Raw genomic sequence first — 16,276 nt, 5'->3', positions numbered from 1 at the left:
AAATCTTTATAATTTTGCTTTTAAATTACATTGATGTAGATTTTTTAACAGGCATCTGTTTTGACTTGTCCATGCATAAAGCAGTATTTAAAAAAAGGAAAGGTAATAATACCATTAAAATGTTATTTAAAATATTTTATCTAATTAATTACCTTATTATAGAGCCCCCGGGGAACACAGGAATTTTTTTTCTTTTGTGTTACCTTGCGATATTTTTGTGTTTGCTCGCAACAAAGGGATCATCTGACAGACACTGATTACTTGGATATGAGAGGCTACAAGAGCGCACACAGCCTGTTAAAGCCATTTGCTCAGTTTCTTTAGGTGTGTCTGGTCTGCGTCTGTTCCTCCCAGCATCACGTTAACATACCCCACATACACCTGACATTATTTCCATGTTATCAAGCATGTTGGAATAATAGTACTCACTGCTCACTGTGCTCTGAGCCAACAGAATTCATGAGAAGAAACTATTTTCTGAAACTATTTTAGGCGAAATGTAAGCTATTTAATTGCTTAAGAGTCATTCACATCAGACCCATAACCCCTCATTTAAGATTTTGGCCTGAACGTTGTAAGACAGTGCTCTATTCTGGTTATCGTGACACCGCTCAGCTGATGAATGCGTGCAGTCATGAACGTACAGTCATTCTGATCTGATCTTACTTATGCAGGCTGCAGTACAATGAATACTCCCTGACTGAAACCTTATTATCTTTTTTGTAGTAAGTTTACACAGCTATGAAAGTTATATTAATATTCTGCTTGTTCAGATGCAGCTTAAACGGGGTCTAATAGGTCTAATGTGAATGTCTCTTAAGCAATTAAATTGCTTACTTTTCGTCTATGGCTTGGATGCAAGGAAATAAATAGGGTGAAAAATTACTATTAAAAAAAGGAAATTATGGGAAAATAGAAAATAGAAAAATATTTTTATTTGTTTCATGTATTTGTTTTTTTTTTTTCTTATTTATTTCCAGATTTTTTTTTTTTTTTTTTTTGGCACGCCTTTCATTCCATACTTTTGACCTCATTTTAAGACTTGGTGAGGACCAAATTATTTTTTATGTATCTGTGTCCTGATATGTAAAACACTAGAATTGAAAGAGGGTGTAATTTTAATATCAGTCATGTTTCTACTTCTCTAAATGGCAGTGCAGTTGAAGCAGATGTTTCAAGTGTCTCAATATGAACAGTATACATGACAACACACCACCTGCTCTTTATGAAAATTTATGAAAAAAAACCACATGATATGAGACAGGAAGTAGAAGCTGTTCCTCTGCTGAAAGGAGAACTACGCTGAAATAAAGACACCAATATTCACCGTGATATAAATCTGAAACTCCACCTGAGGCAGGAAAACTTTGAGTAGGCCTTTTTCCAATCAGCCGCCGACTTGAATCACTGAACGCGAGTTTTTCAAAGAACCGCAAATTGGACAGAAAATAACAATAGAGAAGTAAGTGTCTTACTTCCTGTTTTAACCTTCTGACTGGTGTGATTACAGCATCAGCCAGAGACAAAATGGCCTCTGGATTAGAGGAGGAACTCTCCTGCCCTGTTTGTCGAGACATATTCAGAGATCCGGTTTTCCTGTCATGCAGCCACAGCTTTTGTAAAAACTGTTTGAAAAGATGGTGGAGGAAGAAACAAATGCGTGAGTGTCCTGTTTGCAAAACTTCCTCTGGAAGTAAACGGCCACACTGTAACTTGGTGCTGAAGAACACATGTGAGGCCTTCTTACGGGAAAAAGCTAGTAAAGCTGCGTCTGAGTCCGAGTATCTGTGCAGCCTGCACTCTGAGAAGCTGAAACTGTTCTGTGTGGACCATCAGCAGCCTGTGTGTCTCATCTGCAGAGACTCCAAATCCCATAAGAACCACAGGTTCAGACCCATCCGTGAGGCTGCACAGGATTACAGAAAGGAGCTGCAGGAATCTCTGTCTCTCTTACAGGAGAATTTGAAGCTTTTTCACCAAGTTAAAGGAAACTATGACCAAACAGCAGAACACATTCAGGTCCAGGCCCAAAGCACAGAGACAGAGATAAGGAAGCAGTTTCAGAAGCTGCACCTGTTTCTCCAAGAGGAAGAGGATGCTAGGGTTATTGCTCTGAGGAAGGAAGAAGAGCAGAAGAGTGAAATTATAAAGGAGAAGACTGACGCTCTAAGCAGAGAGATAGCAGCACTTTCAGATACAGCCCGAGTCACAGAGGAGAAGCTGAGAGCTGCAGATGTCTCATTCCTGCAGAGCTACAAGGCTGCAGTTGAAAGAGTCCAACAGTGCTCCCACCTGAATGGTCCACAGCTGGACTCAGGAGCGCTGATAGACGAGGCCAAACATCTGGGCAACCTAACCTTCAGCATATGGAACAAGATGAAGGAGGTGGTCTCTTATACACCTGTGATTCTGGATCCAAACACAGCTGAAGCGGGACTCATCTTGTCTGAGGATCTGATGAGTGTGAGATGCGGAGAAAGACAGAAACTTCCAGAGAATCCTGAGAGATTTGACTGTCATGGCATGATCCTGGCCTCTGAAGGCTTTAACTCAGGCACCCATAGGTGGACTGTTGAAGTTGGAGACAGCACAGCCTGGTTCGTTGGTGTTGTGGCACAAACGTTCAGACGGAAGGGATGCACTGACATTAAGTCCGGACTGTGGGCCGTCGCTTTTTCTAAGGGCAAATACGTCATCATCTCCCCACCGGATCCTTCACCTTTTCATCCGGAGAGGAAGCTGCAGGCGATCAGTGTTCATCTGGACTGTGAGAGAGGAGGCGTGTCTTTCTTTAATGCTGAAACTAACACACACATCCACAGCTTAACACACACTTGCACTGAGACGTTGTTTCCAGTCTTTTACACAGGAAGCAAATTCCCGTTAAAGATTTTACCCCAGGTGTTTGATGATAATGGAGACAGCAGCAGTGATGATGGTGCTCAGGCTGTTAATGCTGAGGGTGGAGGTGACATTGCTGCTGATGCTGCTGATTTTGAAGAAAGCTAAAAAAAAAAAAAAAAGAAAAGACTTTGAAGTGGAATGATCATGATCATCGCAATGATAATTGCAATTTCCCTCTGGGATTAATAAAGTATTCTTCATTTCATTTCATGAGATTGCAGCATTATCACATGAGATTCAAGCTCTGCTTGAACACTGTTCAAAGGGGCATGATTTATTAATAACTAGAATATTAAGGCAGCAAAATAGAACCTAAAATTTCCCAAGTTTAACCCTCACTTCCAAGTTATTACTCCTAAAGCCAAACTATCTTCTAAACAGACACCACAGTGTCAGAATGGGAGCACGAGGAAATATTTTTGTGGTAAAATCAGATTAATTTTCATTTTCTAGACACTTGTTTTGATCAGAAAAAAAAACAAGAAAATGAAGATAATCCTGTGTTGCTGTATTCAAAGACAGAATTTGTCTGGTGAACTGGGAACTAAAACAGTGTTGTTGGATCAAACTATGATTCGGGATTAAAACATAAGAATGATTAAAAATTCATCTTAAACACCACAGACGTCACGAGCCTCTGCTGTATTTTTATGGCAGTTGCAGCTCTGGTCAGCAGGTGTCGCTGTTGTTAAACTTAAATTTCAGTGTTGACCCAGTAAATTTCTATCAGATAGAAGGAAAATAAAGTTCAGGCTGACTCAAACAAAATGAAAAAACCTGAAAAGGATGCAGCTCATCAAATCTCTGAGCACTCTGATGAAATTTCATGTTCATTAATAAAAAACATCCGTCTATGGCAACATATTTTCTCTGCAGCCCAACTGTTGTTTATTTAAAGAAAGGTAGTATGATGTGATAAAACAAGTAAAACACAACATTCAATCTGGGATTTAATCATTTTTAAGTTGGATAAAACTTTGAAAGATCTGAAATAAAATCAGAAAGTCATAAACAGTAAAAATAAATAAATTAAAAAATAAAAATAATAATAAAATAAGTTGTTTCTTTGTATCCAATCAGAGCACTGGTTGCAGTGATGGCATGGATCTTTATACAATTTATTCAACTGTTTATTTTAACTGCACTACATTCAAGAAGCAGATTTTGTTCTGTTTTATTTAAATGCTTTTATGACTTTTGCTTTTATATCAGACTTTTTTATATATATAAAAACATTTTTCAGGCTTCAACCAGCAGCTTCTGACAGGTTTTCATTGCTAACTGTATTCTGGTGCTTCTGTGTGTACTGCTGGATCCGTTGTCATGTTTAAGTAGTTTAACTAAAAAAAAATAATAATAACATCTATTCATTAAAGTCAATTTTATTGAGTTTAACATGAATAATAATGATGTAGCTGTTTTTTTTCCTTTCCTTTGTTGTAACACATACCATCCCTGGGGATCTGGTAAGATTAGTTTAATATTTAATTGAAAATAAGTGTTTTGAAAATAAATAAATAAATAAATAAAAAAAAAGAAGTATATCAGAAAATGTTAATCATTTCACAGCACCCCTGATTTTTCTTGTAAAGTAATGCTTAATCATTGATAGTGACAGGAAATAAATAATAATGACTTTTTTATAGTCAGAAGTTAAAAAAAATGTGCAAAATTTCCACATAGATTAAAAATGTATCCAAAACTTCAATTGGTACTTTTACTTAAGTAGTAATCTGAGTACATTCTTAAACAAGGCTGTTTTTTTTTTTTACCAGTTTAATGTGTTTTTTCTTTAAAATGATTTTGAGCTGAATATTTGCTGGAAAAAGTGTGCAAACATGCAAAGCAAAGCATATTTGTTATTAAATCACCAAGTGAACCAGATTAAAGTTAAAAAACAGAACAATGATTAAGTTTTATTACTTTATGATTGTAATATTATTCTACACTGACCTTTGGTCTCTATGGAAACCTGCATAGTGTTTGGTGGATAATGATCTGGTGATTCAGCAAATCACACACACACACACACACACACACACACACACACACACACACACACACACACACACACACACACACACACACACACACACACACGCAAACACAGGCCTACACCATCATACTGGTTGCCATGGTAACCAGACTGGGAGGAGGGTTGGCTGTAGCTGTGACTCAGCGTGTTGCCGGGTGAATCGGTAAAATACACTGAACATTCGTTTTGTGTTTATCTGCTCGTCACCACAGAATCCAACATTCAACACAGACTGAAGCTCAGTTCCAGTTTCGTCTCTGTTTTGCCCCTTTTCCTTTCGGAGATCAAAAAATAGAAGTTATCAAACCATCCAACCCCACCCCCCAAATACCACAGAGGAAAGGCTACAGTGGATGGCCTCTATTATCTGATCTCAGATTGAAAAGGAGAAATACTTCTGCAAAACAAAAGAGTAAGGGGCAAAGTGAAGAGGCCAAGGTGAAGAGTGAGTTTTGAGTTTTAGTGTGAGCATCTTGATTGTGTGACACTGAATCAGTTTATGACAGAATATTATTATTAGTGAAACAGCAGAAAATATTGAAAGCTGAGTTTGTAAAGGAAACCTGTATTTTCCCATTGCTTCCTTTAAAAGTATCAACTCAGTGGAGATAAATGGAACATTTAAGATGAGTAACTGTTTAATTTTAGCATATAGTAACAATAAAACTTATTAGGCATTAAGAGATATTCTTTTTAATACCGAGACAACACATTTTCTATGTGTTAAATTTATTATGAGTAATAAGGTCATTTGTAACAGTATATATCACATCACGAATAAAACATTATGTGCAGGGATTTCTTTCATAAATGCAATGTCAATAAAATATAAATAAGTTTCTTTAACTTTGCTTAAAAAAAACTGGTCACTTCATAGAGAATTTTTGATCAGCTTAACTAAAAGTGGAAAAAAGCAAAAATAGAGATAATTGGATTAATTTAATAATAATAATAATAATAATAATAATAATAATAATAATAATAATAATAATAATAATAATAATAATAACAATAATAATAATAATAATAATAATAAACCCTTCCTGGTTTGAGAAAATGTTTTATTCTTCTGTTCAAAGCTCCGCCCCGCAGAACCGCCGCGTCCTTAACGCGCAACAAACCTCCACCATTCAGACACACGGTGACGTCAAGTGCACGGAATTGTGCGTTAACAGAAAACGAAAGTATCTTAAAAATAAAAGCCATATCAAGGCAAAACTATTTAGACTATATTTTGTGTCTTTTAATTTAGTTTATTTTTTTAAAAAGCTAAAACAAACAAAATCTGTTAGCTTTCAACAGAAACATACCAAACTGTTACAAGTGATTTGTCGTTAATAAGCAACATCACAACTGCATACCAAAAGGTCAATTGTAAAGTGAAGCTGTATTTCTAAGAAAAAACAAAAAATAGACAAACACACACAAAAAACATAAAATTAACCAGAATTAATTATTAATTGGAAAACACATAAGGTAAACCTTTTGATCCTTTAGCTGCTGATTAAACATAGATTTAAAATATTTGGTCAGTTCTCGGGCTGTTACTCGTATTTGATCAAAAATATCAACTCCTTTTGTAATACAGTTTCTACTCCTATATGCCAAATGATCTACAGGTTTAAGTACATACAGTCTAAACATGTAATAAACTAAAACAAAAACTCACTAAAAAATAAATAAATAAATAAATAAATAAATAAATAAATAAATAAATAAATAAATAAATAAAATAAAATAAATAAATAAATAAATAAATAAATAAATAAATAAATAAATAAATAAAAAAAAAGTCTGGTTAGCTTAGCTGGCAGATCATTCTTCTTCCATGGGAGTGGACCAGAGTTGGTTCCCCCAGGGGACGAATATTAACACCTTCCAGTTGGGTCTTTAGGCAAGACCCTTAACGCTACTACCTAACCTCTCCTTAAGTCTCTTTGGATAAAAGGTAAATGACTGTAATGTAACAAATCACCCCAGTTTTCATAATTTAGTAAGTGTATGCGTTGATAAATAAATAAAATCAAATATATAGCATTTTTTGTTGATAGTGAAGTGCATTGTCTCATTATATTGGCGTAAAAAGATTAAAATTATTTTTAAGAAAATCTGCTAAATTGAAAGTAGTAAACAAAAACAGAAAACACAAAGTATCTTTGTAAGCACTGCTATAATATTTTGTGTAATATCTATCTATCTATCTATCTATCTATCTATCTATCTATCTATCTATCTATCTATCTATCTATCTATCTATCTATCTATCTATCTATCTATCTGAAACCTTTACTTTGACATTCCTTACCGGATGTTGTATTTATCGTCTCGCCTAATTTCACGCGGGGTTCTGACCACACTCATTCACTTCAGGTTAGGACTCCCATTGGAGTAACGATTGGAAAACGGTTGCCTCTGTCGTTAAAACTCACTAGAAACTACGCAAATTCTCTCGGATACACTTCAGGAGACAACGACCAAAGGATTAAAATCTACGGTAGACACTAGATAAGAGCCGTGTCGGTTTATTTAGCCGAACTGATTGATCACGGACTGTGTATATACATATATATGTGTGTGCGCGTTTGTGTTAGGACACACGCACAGTCACAGGTTGCTAGCGGAGTTAACGCTAACCTAGCTAGCCAAGTTAGCAAGGAGCTGCTAGCTTTCCATTCACTGGGTTTAAAACCAGCTGGGAGCAAGCTTAAATGATCTGTCCGTCGTTTTGCAGACAGTGTGCTACATGATTCAGTCATGATGTGGTGTTTTTTGGGACGTTTATCAAGTTGGCCAGCTGGTAGCATCGGCTGACTACAGCCAAAGGTTGCTGTGAGTTGCTGCGACTTGTGTTTTACTCCCGTGTGTGTGTATGTGTGTGTGAGAGAGAGAGTCTGTGTGTTTTTCCTCTTTTTTTTTTTTCTCCTCATTTTCCGCAACTGTTTTTGGCTGTTTCTTTTAAAGTGGACTTTGCCCTCGGGGTGTTTTAACTCACTCCCCTCCATTAAATAAAAAGCCTCTATTGATTCTTCTGTTGGACTATTTAAAAACTTGCCAGGAAGTTTTTCCGTTTTTTGGACGAAGAAAAAAAGTTTGCCTGTTGGGAGGTTTAGGATTTTTTCCGAGCCTGTGGAAAAATGGATGCGGGTATAGAGAAGGAATGCAGCGCCCTGGGAGGGCTCTTCCAGCTCATCATGAACGACATGAAGGTAAAAAAAAAAAAACAAAACAAAAAACCACACTGACTTTACTTTTTGGAGACTTGCAAATAATCTCACATCATTTTTCTCGTCAGCTTTAATGCTTTTACTTTTAATATATACAAAAGTAGATAAGTACACACTGCATTTTTTTCTCTGTTTCTTGTGATCAGTTTTTGTTTAATTTTTTTTGTACAGTTTTAATTTATTACATTATTTTAGTTTTTTTTTTTTGGTACGGATCGTAGTTTGCTGCTTGGCTATACAAAGATTCATTTTAAGCTCCATTCATTTCTAATGGAAATTTCCTGATTGCTTCACTAAACAGTCACAGTTCCTTGAATTAAACATCCATGTTGAAATTCCTCCTCAAACATTTTGGCTTTCATAATCTCATACTTCAGACTGAGTCATAAGGGACTGAGAACAATGCAGTCACACTTGATGAAATTTAAAATACTCTGTCTCAGAAAGGGTTAGCATAGTCGAGGATGAATATAAACATTGAAATTTAGGTTTATAAATGGCTGAACGTGGAATATCTGGATGTGAGTGCTGGTGATGTTGATTGGATAATGACTGAGCTGAGGTTAAAACTGGAAATGGGCCATCTGAGAGGGTAGCAGGGCTGAATGGGGGTGGATTTTACCAGCTGTGTGCTCTTTGATGTTTGTCAAGCAGGCTGCCCTTTGCTGTCTGTCAGTATTTCACTACTCTCAGATGTTTGTCGTTAGCAGTGCCTCTTTTTAAGTTGTATCTTTCATTTGACAAAAATAACCAGCAAAATACTCTTTTAGAGTGTCTTTTTGGGGAAGCATTAGTTTGATAAAAACACGACATGACTGATTTTTATTGTCCATCTTACTGTCTTTTGCAGATAAATTTATGTCTTTGTGCATGCACAGAACACATGATAGTACAGTCGAATAATGGCAAACAAATAGGAATATCTAAGGATGCTTTACATGAAAATCAGTAAATGTTGATAAGCAGATTGCACAGATTGCAAGAACTTCAGCCCACGACACATGTAGGCTTTTAGAGTTTCTAACTATTTTCATATAACTTGCTTTAAATCTTATCCATGTAGCTGGAACAAATGGGCCTGGTTTGGTAATCAGTCATTTAAGCAGCCGTTTAAAGAAGAAAAACATGATGGCTCTGTCTTCTCTTGTGTGAAGCACAATAAGATTGTCTTTTTAAAAAAATGCTGATCAATCAAACAAAACTGTTCCTTGGCCCAGGTTTATTGAATGTGTCCTCTTTTTTTTTTAAATCTTGACTATCAGTGCTGTTTTCTGCCTAAAATGTTCATTATTGGATAGATTACAGTGCTTATTGACCTGCTGTCTGGAAAACAGTGTATACTGCACTACAATCAAGAATGTGCAGTACTCATGTAATTAGAAAACTACTACAGTAGTAGCCACATGACCTCAGGTTCAATACACTGAGAACATTTTTCTCTTTTTCATTTATATCCTGCTAGTTGGTTCCACCAAACTTATAAGTGGAAATAGCCTGTTTTAGCCTGATGGGTGTCATCTGTTTATACAAAGAGGCTTTTACATAAGATTAAATAGTTTGTGTAAGTGATACCACACAAGACTACATGTTGCAATGTCATACATAACAATATACCACAAAAAAATGTGTTATTTTTTTCTAAACATGAATAACCATAGAACGGCCAATTATATTCTTTCCTGTGCCAGTAGTAGTAGGACTATCCTTCGATGGTCTGGGGGCTACAATAGGTTCAGAACCTGCTACCAGCGCTCAGGAAACATGCTGTTGCTCCAGTGATGTGAAGGAATATCACTCCACTGCATCCTGCAGACTGAGTTGCACGTTTCAGATGAGTTAGATTTTCTTGGATAATTAAAACAAGTTTTTTTTTTATTGTGTGGTGGATGTCAGCCCACATAACAGGAATGAGAATAAGCTCAGTAGTTTGACCTTTTTCTTTCATTCTGGGGTAAAATTGACCAAACTTGTCTCTTTTTGCCTGCGAGTGAGAGTCTCCATGAGGGATGTTATTGTTGGGAAACGTGTGAAAAGCGAGATTTTGCAATGGTGGGAGCATCCTGATTAAAAATGAGCACGTACACAACCAGGAATTGTTTCGTCAGTGCTGATTGAAAGCGAAACCAATAAAAAGGAGAAGAATCCCTCAGTTAATAATTAGCAAACTGTGGTGCATCTTGTTAGCTTCAATGATATTTAAGTTTTCTTTTGGTTTTTGTAGTTGGTCAAATTAAAAAATTAAGCATTAAGATTTTTAGTTTATTTTCATCCTAATGGACACACACAGGTTGTTACGCTAAACACTGATCAGCCACAACATTTCAGCCCCCTTCCATCCTTTATCCGCCAACGCAGCTCTGACCCATATGTGACGCCTCCATGGATCAGGCATTTTTGGGGAGTGTGGCGAAACCATTCCTGAGCTGCTTTTACAGCAAAGCAGGAGTCAACTGTCCTGCTGAAGGAAGCTGCTGCCATCACAGTGGGGATGTGTGCATGATCTGTAACTGAGGTAGAATTTCCTCCAACCGTTGGTGAGCGCCCAAGGGTGCAAAATGCTTAGTTAAGAAGGCTCTTGCATGAGGCTAAGTGTGTTGTTCATAGTACAGCTAAACAAACCACAGATGATGATTCAGTTTTCAGAAGTACCAGGATATTGTGTAATAGTGAATCTTCAGATGACTCACAGAAGTCATGGCTTCATTTTTGTGCATTTTTTTTTTAAACATTAAATGTACTCATTTTGAACGATATAGTACACGTTTTTGTTGTCCTCAGTCCAAAATGGACCTGCTTCTCTGACCGGAGGGTCACGTTGCTGCTGTAAGAAACTGTATACCATCTGAGAGGTGCAGGTTAGAAGAATCCAAGGAAAGTGTGGGCGTTTCCATGTCATTCAAAAGTTAAAGCATTTTTCATGTGACGTGATGAAACTTGCAGACATCCTGTGGCAAGAACAGTGAGCTGCACACATGATTCACCTCTGTTGTCAGATAACAAGGAAAACGAATGGTTTTGGTGGATTGTGGGAGTTCAGGAAACTGAGATTCAGAGCTTGTGGCATCAGATCCTGGTATTTAACCAACATGGCACAGAACCAATAAGGGCATTCCTTCCATCTGCTGCGCACACACACAGAAGTCATGTGTAATTAAGCAGAGTTGCTGTTCAGATAACGGTCTCCTCAGGGCACCATAACATGACTGTAAAGAGCTCACACTCTTTAATAAGCCAGCTGACATCAAGGCACAGAGGCTTGTAGGTCATTTGTAAATTAAGAAAGCTGCCTTTTATATGTATTCAGTTATCATCAAAAAAGGGAGTGTCATATGCATACTTTTTATGAGTTTGATACATTACACAACTAACCAGGGGAGGATATCATTTCGTACAACTCAAGAGGGACATAACAGTTTTGAAACTGAGGCTGAAAATGCAACACAAACATTCACAATCTGGTATTGTTATGTTTTTCTTCTTCTGGTGTCATTTAAACTCTTCTAAATTTGAATATGGAAAGATGGTTCAGTGATTATATGTGCATCAACTTAACTTTTTGAAGGTATAGGCAGTTTTTTAGCAGCATATTTTGTGTCATAAAAATATTAGCCTGTGTGTAAAACTTAGGTTGTGAAGTATAAGTTCAATAACACGGATATACACAGATTTGTCAACTTGATGTTGCCTGTGTTGGTCATAGCTGGAAGCGTGCTAGTCTTTTTGTTTCTGTGACTTTATAATATAACACTAAACCTCATTGCAGATTATATTGTTGGTATTTTCAGTTACATGTGGCTCCATGTTTTCATCCCTGCAGTCCTTGGATAACTACTGTAATGTGGTTACCAGTGTGACAGACTGTCTGGTTTTTCTGCTGACATCTCCATGCACCTGCACTGTCTCTCAGTTTTATTATGGAAACCTGATATTTAGTTGGTCTAATGTGTAGACTTTGCTTTCTTTTTGTCAGACAGCTAAAGTTCAAAACATCGAAATTAAGGAACCTTAACTTTAATAGCTGTAATTGTTAAACCTCAGTATATGGAAGAAAACATGTTGGCTAAGTGTGAACTTCCATCAGAGTCTATTTTATTGCACCTTGAGGACAAAAGATTACTGACAGATGTTGTCTATGCTCTGTGCGTAAGGATAAATTGATAATTAGACTTTATGATGTGAAAATCCATCACAACTTGATGAAAATCCATCCTGCAACAGCTTCATGGGACCTTTCAGTTTTACTGGAGACAGACAGCATATTGATTTCTGTCTCAGCTATATTAAGAGTGACATTATGAGTCATCGACCTTCCATACTCCTCCATCTCTACACTCATCTATCCCTCCATCCTGATGTGCTGAGTACGCTTCTTTACACTCACCTTCAAGCTCTTACTCGTCTACGATCATCCATCCATGACGTTCCCTCTTCTGCTTTGTTACTCCTCCCACTCGTTGTTTTTTATGCTCTGTTTCTCCACCTATAGCTTTTCCTCTTCTTTGCTTTCCTCGCCTTTGATATAACTCATTTTGTTGAAAGAATTTTAGTGTAAGTTTATAGACTTATCCGCAACAGATGTTTTGGTGGTAAAATGCAGACGTAGTGAATAAAAGTAAAAACTGTGAGCTATCTGAATGATCTTTGTTCACTGTTACGTGATAAACACACCTGATCCAAGCATCCAAAACACAATAGAGTCAAAGTAAGAATTAGTTTGGCTTGTTTTGATAAAACTTTGATACTGAAATGAGAAATACAGATTAATAACTAATAGGGCTGGGTTAAAAAGAATCGATTAATCGATTCAAATGAAATAAATCCATTATCGATTAATAAAACCTGGAGATTTATTTATTTATTTTTTTTCCATAAGTCCTTATTTCCGGTAACGTGACCCTACTCTCACGTGACTTACTGAGGCCCGGTGAGATCTTAGCATGTATACACACACAACTGGTTTCCGTGTGTTTCCTCCGTCCAAATTCAGCTTCTCTTGCCGAGATAATGTCAAGTTCAGATGTTTTCCTTCACCAGTGTGGATTACATTCATCTATAAAGTCTTTTGCAGCGTATTACCGCTCACATTAGCAAGTAGTGCTAAGACCGCAGCACTCATATTAGCAGCTAATGCTAACGGGTGCCGTCCTGTGAACAACAGGAAGTGATGTCACCACGCATGTAGTTTAAAAATAAATCCGATATGGTCATTTAAAGTCACATTTCCTATAGAACAGGTTTACACTTCGTCCTTTATCAAACAGTAAACAGTCTGATGCTATTCATCTGATTTACATGAAGGCATAGCTGCGCCTGCTCTGTGTCCATGGCAGTGAGCACACACACACACAGACACATGCAAGCACACACAGGTTTCTGTCAGAGGAAAGAGTGCACGCTTCGGAAAACACATCAACCAGCTGAAAATCAGACAGCAAATATGAGTTTTCTAAATCCTCTCAGGCAGGTGAAGATGGAAGCATCTTACTGCAGTGAGGAGCAGATGGAGTATTTTTCTCCTTCTTTGGTGTTACGCTGATAGTATCACGGTCGTCATGGCAACGCGCACAGCTGAACAAGCTGAATCTACATCATTGAAGGAATTTCTGAGTCGTATTACGGCTTTAAATGTATCCAGTATTCTTTGTAGGTGTTATTAACATCAACACGTTATCTGAGATCTGAACTTTAAGAATATTTAGAGCGACTCCACTGAATGAAACAGTTTTAATAGGACATTGAAAAAGTTACATTTTTTTTTTCTTTTTTCGAATCGGATTTAATTGAAATCGAATTGATATAGGTTGTTGTGAATCGAATTGATTCAGGAAATTAGTGACGATACCCAGCCCTAATAACTAAGCTAATAAAGACAGGGAAATTGCTTACAGAGTTAACTGCAAATGTAATGCAACATTTCTGTGTTTGCCAATTCAATTGCCGGGGGTTTTCTCCATCTTTGGTCTAGATCAGGTCCCCCATCATGGTAACTTTCCATGGGGATAGAACAACATGAGTTATCACTTCAACCAGGAGAACAATAATGAAGAAAATTATTGGGTTGATGCTTTTTCTGTTGTCACAGAAAAAAAATCATCAGGAGCGGTATTCAGACACTTTCTCACAGTTGCGTATGGATTCATAAGGCAACAACTGACTTGTACATTTTCCTCATTAAAAGAGCTACAGAGGACCTGGAATTTGTCCGTTTACAGTTAGCAGATTGCGCAGAGATACTTACAAAACTTGTGAAAAATACAATCGGATTAGAATGAAAGGAACAGAAATTTTTCATAAATTGTCTCACCTGTGATTTTCCTTTCATAACTAGTCAAAATGTCCTGTGTGTAAAAAGGTCTGTTATCCCTGTTAGCCCTTATTGAAAGGAAATGTCATTCAGACTACAGTCAACCTGCCCTCTTTCTCCCCAGAGGTTGTTTTCAAGTGACAACTAGCTTGTGTGTGATCATACGTTTACATAGAAATGATGTGTGTGTTATGTGTCCTACGCTGTATACTGAAGGTGATGTGTGAATGAGCCAGCAGCTATGGTGTGTGTAGAATAACAAATGGTTTTCAACGGTGGTGTCCTATTCCTACACGGACACACACATTTAAGGTTGCATGACTGTATTATATAGTAATTTATATCTATATACTATTAACTGTATGTGTGGAGAACAAAATACAGGTTTTTCCTACACACCACACTCACTGACCAAAACACACCCTGCAACTAGAAGCCATAATACAATGTGATTTCTCATTACTTATATGATACTGTATAGTTCCTGATTGTTTGTGTGGGAGTGGTTGATTCCACAGAACACTCACTCCTGACAGGAAAATAAGCAGCCTCAGGTGAATGTGGGTGTGGACACACTAAATTTTTACATTCTGCTGCAGAACTGGTGAAACGTGTGTCATCGAAATACAAACATTACCACACACGCACATGTAATGGAAATTCACACTTTACGATCCATGTAAATGTGTGTTATTTAGTTTAGTAGCCTTAGTGTGGTTGGGGAGGAGAAATGAGGACAGAAGGATGGATGCAAGAAGTGTTTAAGAGGAAGAGGGAAGCAAACAACCTTTGGTGGATAAGAGGTGAAGTGATTGTGGTGTGAATGAAATGAAAGGAGTGGGAAAGAACAACAGGTAGAGAGTTGTCTTAAAACTATGGTGCATTCTAGTACTGCTGATAAAACATTTCCAACCTTGCCACCGGCCAACTGCCCCCAAATTCTGTGAAATGTTGAACTGGGACCAGTTTTATTTTAACCAGGTTCATTAAATTTGCTGTGATTTATCTTCACATAAACACCACACAGGGCTCCAGTAGGGCTGGGCGATTAATCGATTAAATCGATAAATTGAAATTTGCATTTCTGGAGATTTATTTTTATGAAAATCGGGATTTTTTTTTCCATAGTTAGCAGCAGACTTAGCCCTCCCTCCACACCAGAACGGTGTTTGTCTGACAGATTTTCAGTAAAGTGACCCTTCACTCACGCCTGGGATTTAGCTATGCGTATAACTGCAGTGAGAAATGCTGCTCTCTACGAGATGCAGAAGTCATCTTTAGCCCACAAACTCTAGTTAAGAGACGACCTTCATCAGGGGAATTATTTCTGCAGTGGATCCTGTGTGATAAGGATCCAGATGGAAAGAGATCACGGATGCATTGTGTTGCATATTTCTATGTAAGATATGAAGTCGTTTATATGATGGAAAAGCTATGACATTATATGCTTTATTTTTGCTGGCATTCATCTATATAAACAAGTAAATGTTTTTAATAAGTTTATGTTTGTAAAAGAAAAGAAAAAAAATCGATTAAAATCGGAAATCGGATTTGATTATAAAAAATCGGAGATTTCATTTTTAGGCCATATCGCCCAGCCCTAGGCTCCAGACTAACTTTTTGCCTCGGTTTTAACTGGTGCGCCTTATAGTACACCAGCAAAAAGATTTTCATCAAATATAACCATACGAATAGAAAGGCAAGTTCATTTGTATAGCACAATTTAATGACAGTAATTTAAAGTGCAAAGGCCCCAGGCTGGAAATTGAACCTGGGCTGGAGCTGTAGCCTCTGTATATGAACCAGCTG

At 37.2% G+C, this 16,276-nt stretch overlaps 2 protein-coding genes across 3 annotated transcripts in view; both read left to right on the top strand.

Moving 5' to 3' along the window:
• Positions 1–1,273: 1,273 nt before the first annotated feature.
• LOC121637365 (E3 ubiquitin-protein ligase TRIM35-like) lies at positions 1,274–4,686 on the top strand. Its single transcript, XM_041981484.1, has one exon. It carries the CDS (start codon positions 1,528–1,530, stop codon positions 3,007–3,009), a length of 1,482 nt encoding a protein of 493 aa, XP_041837418.1. The 5' UTR covers positions 1,274–1,527; the 3' UTR covers positions 3,010–4,686.
• Positions 4,687–7,303: 2,617 nt separating this feature from the next.
• The window catches only part of mtss1 (MTSS I-BAR domain containing 1), a 75,035-nt gene continuing 66,062 nt past the window's right edge, over positions 7,304–16,276 (top strand). For both annotated transcript variants that reach the window (XM_041981482.1, XM_041981480.1), the window contains exon 1: positions 7,304–8,145. In XM_041981482.1, coding sequence (XP_041837416.1) covers positions 8,074–8,145 — 72 coding nt within the window. In that variant the 5' untranslated portion in view covers positions 7,304–8,073. The remainder of the gene's footprint in view (positions 8,146–16,276) is intronic.

The sequence above is a fragment of the Melanotaenia boesemani genome, chromosome 3 (genome assembly GCF_017639745.1).
Source record: "Melanotaenia boesemani isolate fMelBoe1 chromosome 3, fMelBoe1.pri, whole genome shotgun sequence".
Classification (NCBI taxonomy): Eukaryota; Metazoa; Chordata; class Actinopteri; order Atheriniformes; family Melanotaeniidae; genus Melanotaenia; species Melanotaenia boesemani.
The sequence above is the reverse complement of the archived record's forward strand: the minus strand, read 5'-3'. Positions and strand labels throughout refer to the sequence as shown.